The sequence below is a fragment of the Chaetura pelagica genome, unplaced genomic scaffold (genome assembly GCF_000747805.2).
Source record: "Chaetura pelagica isolate M959 unplaced genomic scaffold, ChaPel_1.0 scaffold386, whole genome shotgun sequence".
Classification (NCBI taxonomy): domain Eukaryota; kingdom Metazoa; phylum Chordata; class Aves; order Apodiformes; family Apodidae; genus Chaetura; species Chaetura pelagica.
This window is the reverse complement of record NW_009953703.1, coordinates 796,899-818,301: the sequence shown is the minus strand read 5'-3', so window position 1 is coordinate 818,301 and position 21,403 is coordinate 796,899. Positions and strand designations below refer to the sequence as shown.

The window sequence follows — 21,403 nt, the reverse complement described above, 5'->3', positions numbered from 1 at the left end:
ATTCCTGCTCACCCCAGCTGTATGACAATAAGAGTATGCTGAAGTTCTTGATTCAATCTGAGCCAAAAGTCACTCATAGCTGAAGGCTGCTGAAGTTAAAACCTGACAATTTGTAATGGTACCAAAAAACCAAACCATTACTTTACTTTTAATATAAAAGTTGTGAATACAGGAAGAATTTTAAACTGTTTCATAGAAGGCAACATATACCACTATACAGAACAGCTAAATCAATGCCACTAGCCTGCTCATTAGCCTTTAAATTATAAGGCAGAAAAAACCCCTAAATATCTGACACATTTGCACACCCACAGTGCTTGAGGATAAGGAAACAAGCTTCTAAAACCTAAGACACATGTAAAGCTTGGCCAAACCAGAAAATAGCAGGTGATATAAATGCTGATTAAATGATCTGAAGAAATATTCCAGATCAGTTGACAGGATACTAAAGAAAACACATGGGAAGAAATTACAAAGATGACTTTAATATCTGCATGCTGATAAGAACAAACTGTACAGCTAGACAGATAAAGAATGTCAGTACCAAGTGCCCTGCTGTACCACGACAAAACATGGTAACTACAGAGGCTGCAAAATACAGTGAGTCCAGTGGGATCACCCATTCTACCTCTGTACACAAAAGAACTTACTTGACTTGAAGAATGGCCATTAGAAGTCTACCTTAAAATATTCTCATTTTTACTTGCATGATTTTATTTTGATTTAGATTTTACTAAATGTTACCTATATTGAAGTAATTGATCAGATATCAATTGCTGTCGATATAAAACTAGCTTTTGAAAGAGGAAAAATGAAAAAAAATAGTAAGAAATAAGGTATACAAATGAATATTCCAGGAAACACATCATCTATTTGTATGTAAAAATCCTGAGAAATCTTGAATGCACTAACAGAAGAGGAGACGCTGAGAATTACACATGGACTTAAAAAGTAACAATAAAAATTTAACTAATGGGTATTAGCTGATTGCTAGTCATCAATAATTCATAATTTAAAAAAAATTAAGGGATTATGAATGAACAGGATTTCCTGATTGGATCCTACATGTTGCCTTCCACAGATTATCTGGTAATTGAAGTAATGGAGATTTCTATTTCTAGAACACAAGGCATCATAGTGTCTGCTTATTACCTTAATTTATGCATTTAATTTATTTTTTTTTTCTGTAAATTAGGAAAGTGTTAAGTTTGCTGAGCAGCATATTTGGTACTGGAGTTAAAAACTCATTAACAGAAAGTGCAGCCTTTGCTTTGGGTTTATTAATCAAATAAATTGTATTTGCCACTTCAGAAAGAATATTATCACTTCACATAAAAACAAAAAGGCCCCTCGTGTTTTTTCTATCTGTCAGTTCACATGAAAAGGGGTCCTTATATGTTTATCTTTTTATAAAGCAATTTAACCTTTTTCCCCAAAAGAAAATTTACTTACCACAGGATGTCATTTCATCTGTTTCATCTCCACAGTCATCCTCCCTGTCACAAAGCCATGATGCTGGGATACAGCGTCCATTCCCACAAGAAAACTGGTCGACCTGACACGTTCTTGCTGTCAAGACAAAACACTCCAAAAATGCAAGGGAAATGGACTGTATGTGCTAGGTCTCTTGGTGCATGTCTGTATGCAGAAGCTGCAGGTCTGGAGGGCACCTCCTGGCCTGCTGTACATTTTACCTGATCTGACTAAACATCGTTGACCTCCTTTGATTTTAGAGAAAATTGAGGTCATCTGCAGGACTGTGTTCTATCTCTGTTACCTAGAATTCTTAGTGATTTCTTCAACATATGAGAACATGACAGTTTATGTGTAATTACACAAAACTAGGTAGTAGAAGAGCATTAACATTAGTGCTAGAATTGAAGAAAACAAAAACCAGCCAATAAAAATGTCTAACTTGCAGCTGCAGTATTAACATATTGTACTTAATAACATAAACAATGATGTAAGTGAGATCCAAAATGGTAATATAGCATGTGTCTGATGTGCCAGGCCTCGCTGTTGGTACAATATTGCAAATATGCAATCGTAAAGATCCATTAAAGGAAATGATATGTCTGTCTTCTGGAGAAATTCAGATCACTAAAAGACATTTTACGTAACTACATAAATTCTTTTAAAAGCTGATGTGGAGTAAAAATTCAATAAAAATCTAACATTTAAAACTGACACTACTTGTAATTTTGTTTATTGACAATTTGAATCCATAATGCCAATGAACCCATAATGATAGAGGTTTTGATTCCACATTTTAGAGTTCAACTATACGTGATTCTGCACTTCCAAAAAAAAATGATTGATCTATCAGAAACCTAAATAATCAAAAGAATATTTCTCCATTTGTAACTCTCAATTACCATTTTCCATTTTCTTCATAGAAATAGTGCCAAATACAACAGAAGTTTAAAATATTTCTCAGTAGTATTTTTTTTAAACATGAATAGCATTTGCCACTGCAGAAACAAAAGGAAAAACAAGAATACAAAATTCAACTGCCAGCCAACTGACACAGGGATGCAAAAATATGGTCTTCAAATCAGGCTCTACCCTACAAGCAAACCATTGAATATCAAAGGATATCAAGATGTATTACAATCCACAATAAGGCTGTAGAGGCACTATGAACATCATGCGTATGTTGTTCGAGTGCTTGTAGCCAAAACATACAAGGAACAATACATACAATATTTTAATGCACAATGTATGCTGGCTATAACTGCATTTCAGTTTAGCATAGTTGTCAGCTTGATGCCTGGTACTTTTTATATGCAACAAGCAAAGGACAGATTTGGGAGTCCATTATTTACTGCAGTGGAATAAGTAAAGAATATTCATCTTGGCATTTCCTTCAAAATCCACTATACAGTTAATAACTTTCAAATTAAAACAATTTCAAGCTACCAGGGGGAAACTGAATAAATAATTATGCTACTGTCAGCATAAAAGAAAATTTACCAGTGGCATGGCACTCATCACAGCACATTAATAAACAATAAACTGCCAGAAAAGATTTAGCAGGGACAAGTTTGTACCGAAGCAGTGCCTGGACAGTCAAACCATATGGATAGATTAAGTGCTGAATTATTTTGGAAAGCAGAGTCAAGCATAAAGGTGAAGAATAATATAATTTGTATTCCAGCCTTAATGGCATCAGAATCTGAATTAATTTAAAATGGCAATAATCAGATTACCAGTAGCAGACTGGTTCAGTTCAGTTCAGAGCAGTCCTGAACAGTTTATGGAACTGGAGCTGGAGAATTTGTATATATAACCAAATAAAATCTTTACCTGCACATGTTTTATTTGATTCATCTTCGTTATTACCACAATCATTAGCCCCATCACAAAGCCACCTCTTGGGAATGCAGCGATTATTTTGGCACTTGAATTGATCATCAGGACAACTATGATTGACTGGGGATATAAATGAAAATAATCAGAGATAAACAGCTGAATATATTAAATGGTATTTCCTGGTGATGCAGCGAGCATGGTTATCTTGTATATGTAATTACCACAATATAAAAATTGTTAAGAAAACTAGTAAATTCAAAAATATTGCAGTACTTCAATGACAAGTTAGAGAATACATAACAAAGATTCTCCCATCATCCTAATGGCAATACGGAGGTCCTCTTCTAGTATCTAATAGGTGATAAAAGGTATCATCATTTTACAATGTTGCTATTTCCTTAAACAAAAAATGTCCTGATCATATTTTATCAGTGTGATGAGGTTTGCAAACTGAAGTGCATATAAACAGGAAAAAAAAAACAGAGGGAACAGACGTAAGTTGCTAAGCGCATATCCAAGATATTGTATCACAGCATACGGGGATTTGGGCAGGTTAGAAAATGCTTCTAAAATTATGCACATTACTGTCAGTGGCCACATACAGTCCTGCTGTTTACTTCCCAAGAAATTGTAGGTGTCAAAAAGAGAAATACACAAGACAGTGTAAAATTGAAAAAAAAAATAAAAAAAATCTGGTATTCAAGAGTGAACAAGGTATCTCACAAACATGTTTTTCAAAGCTACCAAATATCATGGCAAGGATGAACACTGAAAGCACAGAAATTATGTAAATACCATTGGCTGGCTCTTGCAGTTGTAATAAGTCTATATGATCTGTTTCCTTCATGCTAATAACAAGATCTATTTTTAGCAGATCTGGTTAATCTTGTATTAGACAAGAGAAGTGAACTATACACAGTTTCAAATGCTGGGTTAAACATAATCTCAAGCTATTTTCCACCTACTCAGACATCCAAAGTCTCTTTTTTAAAGTTTAACATATATCTGGAAACAAAGAGTATTTAAAATGAAAGGATGTCTTCCAGATTTATCCTTGACATTTCAGTAGTTTCATATCTTTGACCTTTCTACCTACTCTTTCTATTGAGAACAAGACAGAGCGAGTGTGGTATCAACAGCATATGAACCCTTCATGAGTGCTTTGTGTGGAGGGTGCAAGAACATTGGAAGTAAGGACTAATTACTAATCCGAGCAGAAAGGCATTCCAAGTCTCACAGTACTGATGAAGTAACCTAGTTTGCAATGTGACTAGAAAATAAAAGTATCATTCATGTGATAAAATTAAAAATCAAAGACTTTTTAAATCTTAACACTAGAGGGGTATTGCTTTAAATTGTAGTTAAGTTCTTGCTGGGTGCTGTTCAATATTTTCATCAATGACCTGGATGAGGGAACAGAGTGCACCCTCAGCAAGTTCACTGATGACACTAAACTGGGAGAAGTGGCTGACACACCAGAAGGCTGTGCTGCCATTCAGAGAGACCTGGACAGGCTGGAGAGTTGGGCAGGGAGAACCTTGATGAAATCCAACAAGGGCAAGTGCAGAGTCTTGCATCCGGGGAAGAACAACCCCATGTATCAGTACAGGTTGGGGGCTGACCAACTCACTGCTGGAGAGCAGTGTAGGAGAAAGGGCCCTGGGGGCCCCGGTGGACAGAAGGATGACCATGAGCCAGCAATGTGCCCTTGTGGCCAAGAAGGCCAATGGCATTCTGGGGTGTATTAGAAAGGGTGTGGTTTGTAGGTCAAGGGAGGTTCTCCTCCCCTTCTATTCTGCCTTGGTGAGGTTGCATCTGGAGTATTGTGTCCAGTTCTGGGCCTCTCAGTTCAAGGACAGGGAACTGCTTGAAAGAGTCCAGTGCAGAGCCACAAAGATGATTAAGAGAGTGGAACACCTCCCTTATGAGGAAAGGCTGAGGGAGCTGGGTCTCTTTAGCTTTGAGGAGACTGAACGGCAACCTTATCAATGTTTACAAATACGTTAAGGGCGAGTGTCAGGACGATGGAGCCAGGCTTTTTTCAGTGATGTCCAGTGGTAGGACAAGGGGCAATGGGTGCAAAATAGAGCATAGGAGGTTTCATGCAAACATCAGAAAAAACCTCTTTACTGTGAGAGTGACAGAGCACTGGAACAGGCTGCCCAGAGAAGTTGTAATCTCCTTCTCTGGAGACATTCAAAACCCACCTGGATGTATTCCTGTGTGATGTACTCTGGGTGATCCTGCTCTGGCAGGGGGGTTGGACTAGATGATCTTTTGAGGTCCTTTCCAATCCCTAGGATTCTGTGATACATATTCATTGTTGTGTGTACCCTATTCCTAACTGCAAATATTTTAGACTAACTCAAAAAGAGAACTATTGAAGTTACTATAGCAACTGGAGAAAAGAGATTACTGTTATCATACTGGCCACTTAAACTATGTATGACACGCAGATTTGGGACTAGATCATTATTTCATTTATACCTGTATAAATCCTCTACGAGTAACAACCTTTGATCAATAAATTGGTCTAAATTACCCTAATTTAAATGAGAATAAAGTCAATGCTGCCAAAATATTTTCTTTCTCACTGTCTTTATTAGTTAAGCTCCTTGCTTAAGTGTAAGAATCCCTGGTATTGCAATAAAATGGATAGGTAACTGAATAAATGAGAACTGGATAAATGTTTCAAAAAGAATTTGGACTGAAGTCAGTACATGGAGATATCAAAATTCATAAGGCAGGAAAAGAACCAAACAGACTATGTAACAGCCATTCAGAAAAAGACCTAGGCATTACAGAGGATCACAAGCTCAGCAGGTATTGGTAACATCAGGCCAGTGTGAAACAGGCAAGATTTACCCATGGATGTATCAACAGGACTGTCAACCCTCCCAAACACATTATGTCAGTCTAATCATTTTCATAAAGGCCTCCGCATAAGCACAGATCAGTTTTAGACATACACCCCTAGGATCACGTGGCAAAGTTCAAAAAAGAGCAATGAGATCTACAAAGTGCCCATAATCTACTGGAAAAAAAAAAAAGAAAAAAGAGATCAGAATTGTTTTGTATCAAAATGATGAGAGACTATGATAAGAGTTTTCAGATATATAGAACAATGCTACACAGTAGAATAGTGCACCATGACTACAACTGATATAGAAAAGACAATGCATTTTCATTTCAGTAAAGGAGATTCAGTTTAGAGAAATAATCTAATGACAGAAACAGGAAGCATTGTGACACACTAAGGAAAAGAGTTTATCTTCTAGCAATGACACAAACACACAATTGGCACGTTTTCTATTACTTTTCAATTCTTATTTCTAACTGTGGGTTAAAATGTAAAAGCATACATACAGCAAATCTCAGAATGCTCATCACTGCCATCCAGACAGTCGTCATCTCCGTCACAGCGCCAGCGATCCTGGATACAGCGCTTATTGTTACACTGAAACTGCTCAGCTTTGCACAACTGTGGCAGCACTTCCCCCTGCTTAACTAGGAAAAATATGCAAGAAGCACACCTGTTTTATCAGCTTGATCCATACGGAATGCAATCCCATCTCTAGATAAATAGATATAAATTCTATTCACTTTTCAGAACATTTTTAGTCAACTTTCTGTATTTGAGGTAATGCCACCTGAAGCCCGTAGCAGCACGTATATCTGAGTGTATGCCTGAGGTAATATATTTTTAATAAAAGGAAGAGCTCCAAACAGAGTAACACTCAGTTTTTTAAATTGGTGCTCAGTGCATAGGGTAGAAATATCACTTTAAAATATTGCAATGCCTCATCAACAGGAAAAAGAAAATGCTTTTACGCAGACAGACTAAATTCTGATGCACGTTAAATCGCTAGAAAATGATTACTGAAAATGTGATTCTTATATCCAAGCAACAACTCAAACACCTGCATTAAGCACTGGTACAGACTTGGCAAAAAGGGAAGGATCAAATTATGCCAAGGTAGACTTAAGTAGAAAGCTAAAAGCTTATTGATAAATCCAGACAGATACATTTCTCAACATAAGGTTCAGATTGCTTAATGTGTAAATACCACACAACACTCTGTGACCCTATAAGGAACATCAAAGTCCTTGGAAAGAGCTGGGCTATGAAGTGTGTTGGGGAAAAGCAGGAAACCTGCTTCATTCAGATCTGAAATTGTCTAACCTCTCTTCCTAATGCTTACATTCCATCTTACCATTGAAAAGTCCACTTTCCAGCATTTTCTGCTAAAAAGAAAAACGGTTTTCTTTAGCAACAGTGATGGCTCTGCCAGCCATGCATCTGGGTCAAATTCAAGGTTATTGCAAGCTCAGTATCTTGCAAGCTTTAGTCATCTTCACTAGGATTACTGCTGAAGACCCAGGAAAAGTTTTACACAATACACTTCAAGAAATAGATCCATGAGATTAATAAATAAATAAATAAATAAATTAACTGTTACAAATATCAGGTCTAAACATTCAAAGATAAAATAAAATCTGTGTTACCTGATTAGTTATTATTTTTACTTGAAAACCCCACATTTTAATGTTAACACAAGTCTTTTAATAGGTGCTTCTATGAAGATATCCAAGGATGAGATGGGAAAAAAAGACAGCATAATTTGTGCAGTCTGTGTCAGGATCCATTATACACAGATGTATCTGCCTGACAGGTTTTATTAACAGTTTCAGCCTATGCCAGGCTTCAATTTAAGATACTTAGTCCATATAATAATATGAAGCCATTTTATATAGATTCAATATAATATAATAATTACATGCATTCATTTCTCGTATTTCTGATATTCTTTAAGAGAAGTCAGTGAAATATTCGAGTGCTTTACCATATCACAGACACTCAGAAATACTTTCCAATGCATTTTATCCTCAAATACTGTCTACTGAGTATTCTGTGTTTTCAAAAATACCTGTATCATATTTAATACACTGTGTCCAATTAGAATCTTTTTTTTGGGAATATTTATTTGTCTTACAGAACTGCAAAAAAAGCCTCTAGGAGACCACATTTTCTGGTTTTGTTTTCAGACTTGACTTGATCCCTTAACAGCACTATCAGCTCAGATATTCTTTAAAAATCTTACTCATGCAGGTTGTGCTGTTTTCCTCCAGAAGCTGATTATCAGCACAGGCACAAACTCGGCCTCCAGGAATGGCTAAACAAAGAGTGCTGCAGCCTCCATTATTAACACGACATGGATTATCACCTGTGAAGATAAATAAAAGCAACTTTGAAACTAACAGCCACGCTAGAACTAACAGATTCTTTTCAGAATGTAAGCACATGAAGAATGTAATAATTTAGATTTTAGGAACACATTATTCTCATAGTTTGGTTACTGAGAGTTGTAATATGTAAACAATTTTAGTTACAGATTTCAATAAACGGTAATAATAATTATTAATAATATTAATAACAACAACAACTTACACCATCAGCTCAAAACATCTTATCTCCCTTTTTTAAAGGTAAAAAATATTACAAAATATTTAATCTGATGCATCCACAAGGCCATAGTACTTTTAAGAAATTAAATAGCATATAAAGGAATGTTCTGAAATGTATTGGCATCTGCATATGTTAAAAAACTACTACTACAAATACAGACTAAGAGAGAAAACAATAATGAGAAGTACAATGAGATCTATGGCAGACAGAGCACAGGACGGATATTTCACTACTCTTTTCTGAACACATCTGCTGAATCACATTCCTCAGGCAAGCAGACCTAAAACCAAAGCCCACTGAGGCAGATGTTACAATTTCTTTTTGTGTCATGACCTAATTGCTTAGATAGGCACTGCTGAAGACATTCACCTTTTCATGATTTTAGCTGTGTTCATTTCAAGTGTTGGTGATAACTGACTATGATCAAGGCAAGCTATAAAAATTCATGTCTGCTGAAACTTTAAACTACGTTTTTCATCTTCCTGTCCTAGTAAAAAGCAGGTGTTCCTTCCTCTGCTCCTCCTTTTCAGAGCACAACATTCATCAACCTCCCGAGTTAAAATAGACTCCATGCAATTCCCTCTTCTCCAAGCACTGCTCTCAGAAGAAGTTGTGGACACTTAAAACTGATCTGTCAGAACCATGAGCAGGGAAACATTTTCAAATTATCAAATGAACATCAGATAACCAGCAAATTGTTTAAGACTGAAAAATTTCAATTTTTAAGAGGCATTTCAATACATCTTACAATACGGACCCTGAACATTTAATAATAAGGTATTTCTAGACTTTTTTTCCAACTCACCATACACCATTTCTTAGAATAAAATCTGTCTACACTCCATTAAAAACCCACTGAGCTTCCAAATAAATTTGAGTAAAGTAATTCACACAGAATGCTGTGGGAAGCCACTGTGGCACTTGCACTTTCATTGGGCAGAGTGTGAGGGAGATGGCAAGAACATAACTATATAAACTGGAATCCTCTATGATGTGAGGGCTGGATCACAATTTTAGATATAGCAGCTCCAATTTAGACTTGGCACTTAAAATACATTGTGCAAAAATCAGCTCCTTATTACATCTATGCTCACCAAACCAAGTAATATGAACAAAACATCCAAAAAAAGTGATCTATTTGCATTTAAATCTTGGAAAACTTCATGTACAACACAGCTTTGGAAATTTCTACATCTTGACAGGGCCACCTGTTATACAAAACAAAGAATGTCACTAACAAAAAGATTTAAGAAAATATCAGAAGCTGTCAAAACAAACAAACCAAGATATATTCTTCAAAAGTGAATCCAAAATTACAGAGCACAAGTCAAGGTAATTTGCAGTGAGGAGGTTAAATAACATACATGAGTTTGTCAGATCACTAACAAGAATGAGGCTATAGAATAAAAGCCTATTTAAGAGAGACATAGAAAATATTGAAAACCCGCAATGATTCCAAAGCCCAATGCAAGCTTAAACTAAATTAGATCAAAATGAAACACTAGATCAAAGTCAACTGGTCCATTTTGAAGATGAAACATTCCTACTTAACCTCATAATCGGGATGACAAACTAAAGTACAGTAGGTTACTTGCTAGGTAAGTGATAAATAAAAGAGAGGATGATGACAAGGAAAATGCAAGTATCAAGAGTTACAGCAAGATCCTAGATAAAAAGGTTTATAAGGTGAGCATTGAGGAGGTCTTCAACCTGAAGGTGCAAGGAGAACTTCAATCCCATCAGTCTGGATGAAGAGACCTCTAGGCTAAAATGTCTCCTGAAATGTACTACAACCACCAGGGCAAGTCTCTTTATTGACTCAGCTGTGGAACTCATGTAGCAAGCAAGTATTTATGAACTTAAACTTCCTCCACTGCTGATCATAAAAGCTTTTTTATGTGGGTGTTGCCAAAATGTTCCCAACATTTTAAAACTACTTTTAAAGCTATTATATTTTTCCAGCTTTTAAAAGAGTTGCTGCCCTGCCACCTGCCTGTCAGTAAATTAGGCTGGTTCTATTTTAATTAAAAAAAAAAAAAAAATCAGCCCAGAGCTAACACACAGCACACTTTCATCTCAGTAGTCATTCTCAGAAAGAAAAAAAAAAATAGAGCAACCATATACATTAGTTTAAAATTCTCTTTTAAAAGTTAAACTGAAATATCTACTGCTGCTTAGAAATCATTGTACTTCTGTTTTAATGAGTCTTTATTTATGTTAGTATCTTCCCCTAAACCTAACCTGAAGGTGTGTAAGCCCACTTTTAGGATCACACCATGCATGGAGGGCAGCAGTCAGGCTCAAGCAGCAGCTCTTTGCAACCTGAGTTAAAATTGCAACTGATTTTAAGACAGTCTATTTTAACTGCTGTAAACGGATTTAGACAAGAATTACTTACACATGAATAGCAATCTCCCCTTTCATAACACTGGAAATACCCCCAGGCCTTGGCAGGTTTGTATGCTGACTGTAAAACCAACACCTATCATTACTACGCAACCCACCACCTCCACATTTTTAAGATATTCCTGACACATAGAGACTAAGCCTAAGAAAGTAAGATGAATTCTAATCTCCGAAAGCAAGAAAAAGTGTTCCTTTGCAAGAGACATGCCTCATGAGTTACAAACACACTACAAAATACCTCTTCTTAAGGAGATACCAAAAGAAGCTTAACATTGCTACCCGTAGCACTAAGCCAAACAGGACTGGCAAGTCCAATATCCCACAACAGATCCCTCCACAGAAATGCCAGCTGCAATTCCGCTATGCCAAAATGAGCTGACATGGTTTCTGCTTGTGTAGACACTCACAATAACAGTAGTATCAAAACAGTAACCTCAAAATATCAGAGCCAAATGTTTCTAACATATGTGTGCATAAGCTTGCACTATGAAATGAACTATTACAGTTTACTTTGTACCACAGGATCCATCCTTCATCTTGTTGGCTTTTTCAGAAGAGACAGAGCAAGGGAAAAAAAAAATAAAAGCTTGACTTTTTAAAAAGAAATGCTTATGTTCCTTTGGAAACAATGCAAGATCAACCTCACTGAACATGACGAAAAGGGAAGGCTACAGTTAGCTTACAAAATTCCATTTGCAATTTCAGAGAATGCATTCATGAGCAAATTAGAATGACCCATTGTTTTTTGCTGGATGGAAAAAATGGTAAGACTGGACAGAAGCAAAACAATAAAAAAGATAGGCAGTGTATACAGTATATAAAACCTCTGAAAGAAACCTTTGCAAAATATTTAGCGAGAATTTATAGGGAAAATTCTATATTTTCACATATATATATGTGTGTATAATTTGTGCATACACAGAGATAAATGTGCACATCTGCTATATAGATATATGCCAATAACAAATACAAAGGCTAAATATTTTCTGTCTAAGTGCTAAATATTTTTTAATGCTTTTATTCTATGCACTCTACTAGATTTTTTTTAGTTGCTCTCTAAACCTTTCATTAACTATAAATTACTACAAGTGACAGAAACACAATCAAATCTTCCACGTGCTAAGCAGAGACACGAACAAGATACTGTACCCAGATCTAGATTGGAAGGTGATGATAATGTGAAAATAAAATGGGACATTATGCACAGGGACAAAGTTAGCATAAAAGGTTCTGTAATCTTTAAGTACATAAATAAATCACTGTTTGTGCAAGCACGTCTTAACATTGCATCTGTACTAAGTAGCATTTGGATAAATGGTGAAATTTACATTTTGTTGCTCTTCTGGTTCATGTACATTATATGTAGCAGGACTGACAACATCTTAGTGTCTCTGATTTTCTATAGAAACTGCTGAACTCAAAATGTTCTACTTCTTTCAGCCAAAATTTATTATCTGAAGAGATTAATAAGACCTATAGAGATTAATATTTAATGTGGTCATCTTCTAAACAGTATTTCAGTCATACAAATTCCTGATGTTTGGTTTTATGTTTGGCAGCGGATATTAACCAGATATTAATCAGAATTATGTTTTAATTAAAGAGAGCAAATATTCACAAACTCACCTGAAGGCTGCATGCAGTAAATGGATTCCAAAGCCTTCTTCAGTACAATAATTTTGCAAATTTACCTGTGTAGCAGCAATTGCATTTTCTAAACTCCTATGACCTTTACAAACATCCTGTGAAAACCTATGGCCTTTATTCCATTTCTCTACGGACATAAGTAGCAACAACTATGGATTTTTTCACTACTCTCAAAGGGCACTTAGTCTGATTCTGTGTAAAAGCACCATGTACTTTTAGGAGATTAAGTCATGCAGTGCTGATGTAGACCAAGATGGGGGAGAAAATGACAAAAAGTAAAAGGCAGCCAGGATCTCTGATCTTATTTATGAAAAGGTAAATGCAATAATGTATTATATGAGTCAATGTGTATATATTATCTATTCTATTTTATATTTTCACATCATTTTGACACACAAGGAAAATGGCAATAAAGGAAGTGTAAATACGCAGAACAAATTCAGACAGAGAAAATACTGATTCACTTTTTAGTATGTATTAGATGATCAACTTACACATCAGTGGATTGAAAAATCAGAAAGTATCTTTTCTCATACACTAAGTCATGTTCTTTTTTCTGCTGTTGCTCAAAGTGTCACCTCAAAATACTAGGAGACTATAGGGGAAAACATCCTTTGGAGAAATCGTATGTTATAAATACCTTGCTGTTTACGTGGATCATAAATCTGGAGTCCAAACAAAGGTGGTCTCTCACTTCTCAGCAGTGTCACATTCCTTGTAACCAGATCCAACTGAAAAATGGACCCATTCATATAATCTGTCCAGTAAATATAATTTCCGTGATGGGATAGTCCAAAAGGATGATTCAAATCTTTTCCACTGTAGACAACCTGCAGTTAATTAGTGGTAGGTGTGATTTACCAAGGCTAAAATAATTATTAATTTTTCTTAGCAAACACTGCAGAGAACATAAGATGGGAAATAGGAAAACTGAGATAAGCACTATGCCCACACATAACGAATTAATGCAATCAAATCAAATAAAGAGTGCAAAGCCATTCTATATACCAGCACCATTATCTAGCTTGAAAATGGTGTACAAATCCATTTGAAGTGTCCCCTGTCAGATAACACAGAGGAATGCAGGTAACCACACAACCATTACACTCAATAAATACGTACCTTCTTCTCTAGCAAGGAAGCATGGCTGTTTACATAACTTCAAGTATCTGTTAAGTATACAAAATATCTGCTTCTTTTAAAGTAAAGTGTGTATGAGATGCTTATTTTTGCTGAAGTGTGAAGTAAGTGCAGAAATTCCTCATTTATTTTTGTGTACTTGATCTCTAATTTGGGTTGTGATAACTCAAAAAAAAAAATAATTAAAAAAAATAAATAATTGAAAAGTCCTGCTCCAGCTTGTCTGGAAAAAACAGACAAACTTTGTTTACAGCACCTTCTACTTCTGGTTTATTAGCTCACATGAAAAAAACCCCTACAAATTACATCCTAAGTCTGTCTTGATATTATTTGTCACAGAAATGTTCTAAAACCATGTAATTTCTTATAGCTTCAGTCTCAGGACTCCTCCACAAGAACTGCAACTACTGCTATGCAAGAGCTGTCTGAGCAGTTTAAAAATGTTTTCAATCCCTACAGAATAAAAACAAACTTTTTAAAAAAAATCTTACCATTAAGTAAATTACAGTAATTAGAATGATTTACTCAAAAAAGACATTGAAACTGCAGACCTCTCTATAAGCTACTTTTGGGAGCCCTGTCTTTATACTTCACCATAGGAGCTGCAGTTTGGAAGGACTGAGTTCCAGTCGTCTTCTGCTGGCTGGGATCCTTGCCTGAACTAATGCCCAACAGTGCATTTCTATCTTATTTCTAGAAAGAAGAAAGCAGTATATCAGATGCTCTACTTTGGCTCTAACTAGAGACATAAACCCAAGAGAACAAGGAGATAAAGCCAACTAAAATACAACTACGTTAAGGTGACAAACACCCCATTTTGCCCTTCAAATTTTCTCTTTGGGCTTGGAATTATTTTGGTCAAAACTCCTAATCTCAGTGAACAGCTTTTGATCAGAATCAATCCACCAGTCAACCATCTACCAGCTACTGGTGGAATCTTTATACGATTTTCTCACCTCCTAAAATCTCCATTACACTAAGACTTTTGGAGGTAAAGATGCTATTGACTCAGGCGTAATTTGAGCAAACTATCCTGTAATAAACAACACATTATTCGTCATCAAAAGCAACCATCTTCTAGTTATTTTTGGCTATATGAATATCACAGAATCACAGAATGGTAGGGATTGGAAGGGACCTCTGGAGATCAGTGAGTCCTACCCCCCTGCCAGAGCAGCACCATCACAGAATCTAGGGCAGGTCACTCAGAAATGCATCCAGACGGGTCTTGAAAGTCTCCAGAGTAGGAGACTCCACAACCTCTCTAGGCAGCCTGCTCCAGTGCTCTGTCACCCTCACAGTAATGAAGTTATTCCTCATGTCGAGGTGGAACTTCCTGTGCTCTAGCTTGCAACCATTGCCTCTTGTCCTATCACAGGGCATGACTGAAAATAGAGTGGCTCCTCTTTCTTGACACCTACCCTTTAGGTATTTATATACATTAATAAGATCCCCTTCTCAAGTCTTCTGTCTCCAGACTAAAAAGCTGCAGGTTTCTCAGCCTTTCCTCATCAGACAGGTGTTTCAATTCCTTAATCATCCTTGTAGTCTGCGTTGGACTCTCTCAAGTTTAAGTCCCTGTACCTGTTGAACAGGGAGTCAAGAACTGGACACTATACTCCAGGTGGAGTTCTGTACTGTGGAGTATGCACTAGGGCAGAGTAGAGGGGGAGAAGAACCTCCCTCAACCTGCTGGACACACTCTTCTTAATGCACCCCAGAATACCATTGGCTTTTTTTTGCCAAATGGGGCACATTGCTGCCCCATGATTAACTTGTTGTCCACCAGGACTCCAATATCCTTCTCCACAGAGCTGCTTGCTAGCAGGTTAGCTCCTAACCTGTACTGGTGTAATTTGTTGTTCATTCAGATTAAATCCCAGAATTACAGACCAACACTTTTTAAATAACCAGAACCATTCTGTGACACACTTCAAAATAAATCCTGTAAAGACAGGTGCTTCTTATTATTCCTCTGTTCTAGTGGGAAGCAAAACCAGCAGTTCTCAGCAGTAATTAATGTGTAACCCATGGTAGCTGCATTTAACCCTCCAAGACCTGTTCTGTCCAGGAAATTTTCAGGAAGTCTAGCACTGCTAGTAGACAAGGTTCTCTAATTAAAGATTATCTTTCTACCAGTGTGCTTAGCCTCCTTCCCCCTTCATTAAAGGATCACAATAGATTCGGAGCAAAAGTAGAAGCACTAAATGTAAATCCTAACCTAGCTGTTGTGACAAACTGCAACACTAAAGCATTGGTACAGGCTTAACAACAGATCAATAGAGAGGATTTTAAATTCAGTATTAAAGTGATATGAGCTTGTACAAGGCTAAGTGTCTACAGTTACTACTTTCAGAACTAGAGATCAGTGTATTGGTTCTATCAAGGCCATCATACAGAGGGAACCATAACTGAAGGATAAATGAGAATTTACAAGACATACATTTGGAGACAAAATATTCCCACAGAAGGACTTAATACCCACCATTCTCAATTAATGATATTCCAGTTGTCAGGGTAATAATTTTAAAAAGCAGATGCTAAACCTTCCCAAATTATAAGACTCCAGTCTAAGCTTTAACTGCTTTCCAGATATCTGTTTGGTGCTTATTACCTCTACAAAACAACACAGAACTTCTGTACAGGTTGTACCCAGTTACTATAGCTATTAGTAATAACTAAAACAATCTCTGTCCATCTTTGCCCTTGTTGAGTGCTTCCCCTCTGTATGTTACCACAAATGCTCAAACAGGGCTCTGAGACTCATCGAAAGCAGCTTAGCCAGTGAAGTTAAATAAAAGCTTCTCCCTGGTAGAGCTAAAAGAAGGGTTGTTTTTTTTTTCCTCCTGAAAAGCTCTTTGTAGCTTCATGGCTCAGTCAAAATGTAACTCATTGTCACATGAGGAAAAAAAAGATATTTTTTTTTTTAAATCAACCTTTGTGTCACTTTCTAAAGATGAAAATTTTAAGCTGTATTATGGTCTCCTACAGGAGACTGCCAACATTGCTTGTCTCAAGAGATGACACTGGACATGGTGTAGGGTTAAGCAGCCTTTAAAAAGCTTAGAAAGTATTTTTAACATAACATAATAAAATCCAGAGAAAGAGAATGCCTCTGGCAAAGCAGCAGTATTTTTCTTTTACCTTTCTCTCAGTTCCATTCAAAAATATCCTTTCAATGTGATCATAATAGGCGTCACACCAGTACAATACATTGGCACGATAGTCCAGAGTTAAACCATTTGGCCACAGCATCTTTGATGTTACAAAAATCTGCCGACTGTAGCCATCCATCCATGCCTTCTCAATTCTTCCCACGCTGTCATCTATTTCATCTTCTTCCCAGTCTGTCCAATACATCCAGCTATGAAATTATAAAAATGAGCATTCATATATCCTCTTAATCATGTGAATTACACTGCAGACATTTAGCAGCAGCTTGCAAAAGTACATCTGCAAGTCAGAGCAATTTTGACTGCTGCATGTTTCTTTCCACTGCTCTTTCTACATATTTGCATTCCCCATATATGGGATTCTGCTGAAAGCACTTAGGGTGCTTTGCCTGTACTGTTATGAGTTACGTGAATACCAAATGAACCAACTGACAAGAGAAAAGAAAGAATTGCTCAAGACCTTATTTAATCACACCAGAATTATGATTTATTTTTTTAAACCAGTAATTCTATTGACTTCATCACAAAGTTTACACTTTTACTGTTTTGTTTCTTTTTTTTCCCCCAAGTTTAATTTGCCTTTATGGTGCAAATCTGCTTTTTATTGTATCTAATACTGTCAAAAAAAAGCTGCAACACATTTATTAATTGTACTCTAATTTAACAGATACAGGATAACCTTGACATGCTGTGAACTTCACATCCCCCATGAAAGCAGCTAAATTACTAAAAAAATTATTATGAGTAGAGTGTCCCTCACAAAAATGTTTAGAAAGGTAGATGGCTGCAAGAATTATTTAAAAAACAGTGGCAAGCAGTTTTAGCATAATTTTATGATTTATAATGCATCAATGTAGGTAAACAAAACAACTCTGAAAAAGCAGCATCTATGCTACTTCAGAAAAAAATCAACCAAGTATTGCAATAATTCACCTAAAATTATCAGCTCAGATGAGTTTTCTAAGCCATTCTTAATTAGACACTACAGAACACATCCTACCTTTATTTTTTTGCCTTACTGAATTAATATGATTATACTATTTTTACAGACCTGTTGGTGACAGTTCTGATTTCAACAACTTCAATTACTCAACTTGAACACATACAAAAGCAGAGGGCAGCAAATATGCTGAGACATCACCTCTCTTTTTTCTTTTTTTTTTTTTTTTGTTTGTTTGTTCCCCCAAAGGAAAAATAGGTTCATGGGAAGAAACATATAGAAGCCTGAACATAATCTATAAAGTGTCTAAACAGCATTTCTGATCACATGGTGCACCATGATATCAATATGCTGAAAATATTTACTAGACAGTAGATGTTTACTTTTAAAGCCAAATCTAGGATTTCAATAATTAAGCATAAAATAGAGGAAAAACATCATATGGTTCTTAAATGTATTTGTAAATCTATTTGTAAAAGGTGTTGGGATTTAATTGGTATTTATGTGCCTCAGCTTTGATTTCACCAGATTTATGTTTCTGAAGCAACTTGTATGATCCCAAACTACTTAACTGTACTTGGAAGAATAAAGTTCTCTAATTTAAATGCTGCATTTACAAAATAATGAAACACTGAAGGGAAAACAGTTTTGTTATCAAATCTGTGTAAATGATGTCAAATTTACTGGCCAAAATTTTTATTCAAATACACTTTCATGTATAATCATTTGATCCATTTGCTTTTCACATAAGAAACTAAAAAAGATAAAGACAAAACTGCAGATTTACAGATATGCAAATGTCCCTTTTTTGTCTCTTTTCTGTCTCTTCTAGGTCACCCATCAGAAGGTTGGTCTGGGTTCTTTTAGTATTTTTGTAAATATACACTAAGAACAACCACCAATTCTTGATCCATGATGCTTCTAAACTTCATTGTATGTTTGACTCCAACAACACCAGCTTTAACCACAGAATTACAAAACCTGCATATGCCCCAGAGCTCAGGCACAGATGCAGGTAAATATGGTATTTATTTTATTGGAAGACAAAAAATGTTTTACAAATATTTACATGACTGCTCAACAGCAATTACTGAGCTTTTTTCCATTAACTTGTTGCCTGTACTTATTCTAGTTATCATGTCATTAGCTAAAACATGCTTACAGTGACAGACATTTACATTAACGTTTTTTAATTGTATCTCAAAATGCAGTTAATGCCTGTACATTGGTTAAATCAAGACTAATATTTTCCAAACATAATTAAAATGCCATAATAAATGCTATCCCTCAGGAAAAGCTTCCATGAGACATATAATCATGAAGGGAACACTATTTTATTGGAAAAGTGTTTTATATAATAGCCCTTTTCAAACAATATATCTTCATATGCTCTTTCCTGTGCTGTGCATTTACTGAGCTGGAAAATTTAACGAAGTAATTGTACGCATGGTTATGGTTTGTGGTCTGATTTTACATCCCTACTATCTGACCTTAATTAATTGTAGCCTTTTCACAGTCACTTCCATTCCTCAAAGGACAAGCTCAAAAGTGAAAACCTGATAGTGTAAACACATCCTAGTACTAAGAAAACAGCAATCAATCCAGCCTGAATTCCTGCCTACATCATTCTCCAGTGACAATTCCCTAATAAATATAACAGCAAATTTAGGTAAACCACAACTCTGCCACACTAACATAATGTTCTTTTTATTATGCAGCCTATCACAATTAATTATGCTAGTAAGTAATGAAAAGTACCTGTCTCATTTAGGTTTGTAAATCAACATGTACAAGGATATGGTTATAATTATCTTAAGAAACTGAGACTTAGAAAGAGAGAAATAAAGGAGATTATTAAGAAGTTCACTTAGTATTAAAAATACATGAAGGTCTTATGCACTCAATTTGTTTGAGAAAAAGGTGAATCACATTCAGATTAACTGGACATAAATTCAATGGTGTCTGGTCAAACACATTCTTCTGAATGCTTCAGGCAAGAATGCTGGACAGTAATTACAGATATTATGGACTACTGTAGAACTGCAGACTGCTACATGACTCTACAAATCATAACCTAAGGAAAATCCAATCCCATATTTATAATGCAAAGGCAATAATTAAACAACGCAAAGTAGTCTACTTCATACCCATTGACGGGATCAACAACAATTCCTCTGGGGTGGGACATGTCTCCCTCCAACAAAGTCTTTCTACTCTGAGCAGCTTTTTCCAGTCTGGCTACAGCAATGGTTTTCCTGTGGCCATCGTTTGTCCAATAAAGATTATTTCCAATCCAGTCCACTGCTATACCTTCTACATTATCAAGATCTGTTGAGAGAGAGAGCAAAGTAATAAGAGATTAATATTATATGTTTATATTCCAGTTTACGTTCAACACTATCCATTAGTATAAACAATGGACAATATATAGTCCATATAGCTAAATTAGATTATGCTCTTGGATCTGAGCTATAGTTGCTCTAAATCAGTATTAAAATTTACTGTATCAGAATTAAGTCTTTGCTGAAAAGACTACAAAAGACAAAGACTGGCCATAAAACTTGTGTATTTAACCATAAACTCCCATATATTAACCATAGCTGTCCCTGGGCAAATCACTGTTTAACAAAATCCTAAACTGCAATATCACCCAAGTCAAGAACAGCTTCCAGGATCAGCTTACTACTCCATTTTGATTTCCTCAATCACAAGTATCACTCATTAACAAATAAGCAAAATGTGCATTCAATTTGCATTTCTTTCATTGTCCCTTGACCTTGCAAAACATGTAAGAATGAACATCACACCAGTCCGAGTTACTCTCCACAGCTAAGCACATGAGCAAACTGGAGCATAGTAAGCAACACAGCACAAAGAGTAGTGATACTATTTGATGTGCCAGTGGGTCCATGAGTCTGACGGCAGCAGGGCTACATCCAGAACCAAAATGAGTCAACAATATTAACTCCATACCATGTGGAGGTTTCTCTGTTTCAGAAATAGCAAAACAATTTAGTCAAGCAACAAGTTTTCCTTCAAGCTTACCCCACACTCTGCAATATTACACCAAGCTCTGCCCTCTCTGACATGTACGCATGATCCAAGTTCCTTAACTGACAGCATAAGGTCTCTAAAAGGTTTTCCATCTCTCTTCCATCATACACTTTCCTTTTTCTTTCAGAAAGATCCAAAAGTACAAGTGTGTGGGGTGACATATGGAGAATTTCCAGTCATTTTCTCCTGGCCTTCGTAGTGCTGTGAACTTCAGGAATCACCCCCTGCCACGCAACTGATCTTACACCAGTTGCCCAGCATGTT

At 36.1% G+C, this 21,403-nt stretch overlaps 1 protein-coding gene across 1 annotated transcript in view; it reads right to left on the bottom strand.

The window, feature by feature from the left end:
- LRP1B (low density lipoprotein receptor-related protein 1B) overlaps positions 1-21,403 on the bottom strand; it is a 671,221-nt gene that overhangs the window by 213,618 nt on the left and 436,200 nt on the right. The window contains exons 12-18 of the mRNA XM_010000387.1: positions 20,233-20,413; positions 17,117-17,336; positions 13,473-13,662; positions 8,415-8,537; positions 6,679-6,819; positions 3,307-3,432; positions 1,453-1,569 (exon numbers count right to left, since the gene is read on the bottom strand). Coding sequence (XP_009998689.1) covers positions 1,453-1,569; positions 3,307-3,432; positions 6,679-6,819; positions 8,415-8,537; positions 13,473-13,662; positions 17,117-17,336; positions 20,233-20,413 — 1,098 coding nt within the window. The remainder of the gene's footprint in view (positions 1-1,452; positions 1,570-3,306; positions 3,433-6,678; positions 6,820-8,414; positions 8,538-13,472; positions 13,663-17,116; positions 17,337-20,232; positions 20,414-21,403) is intronic.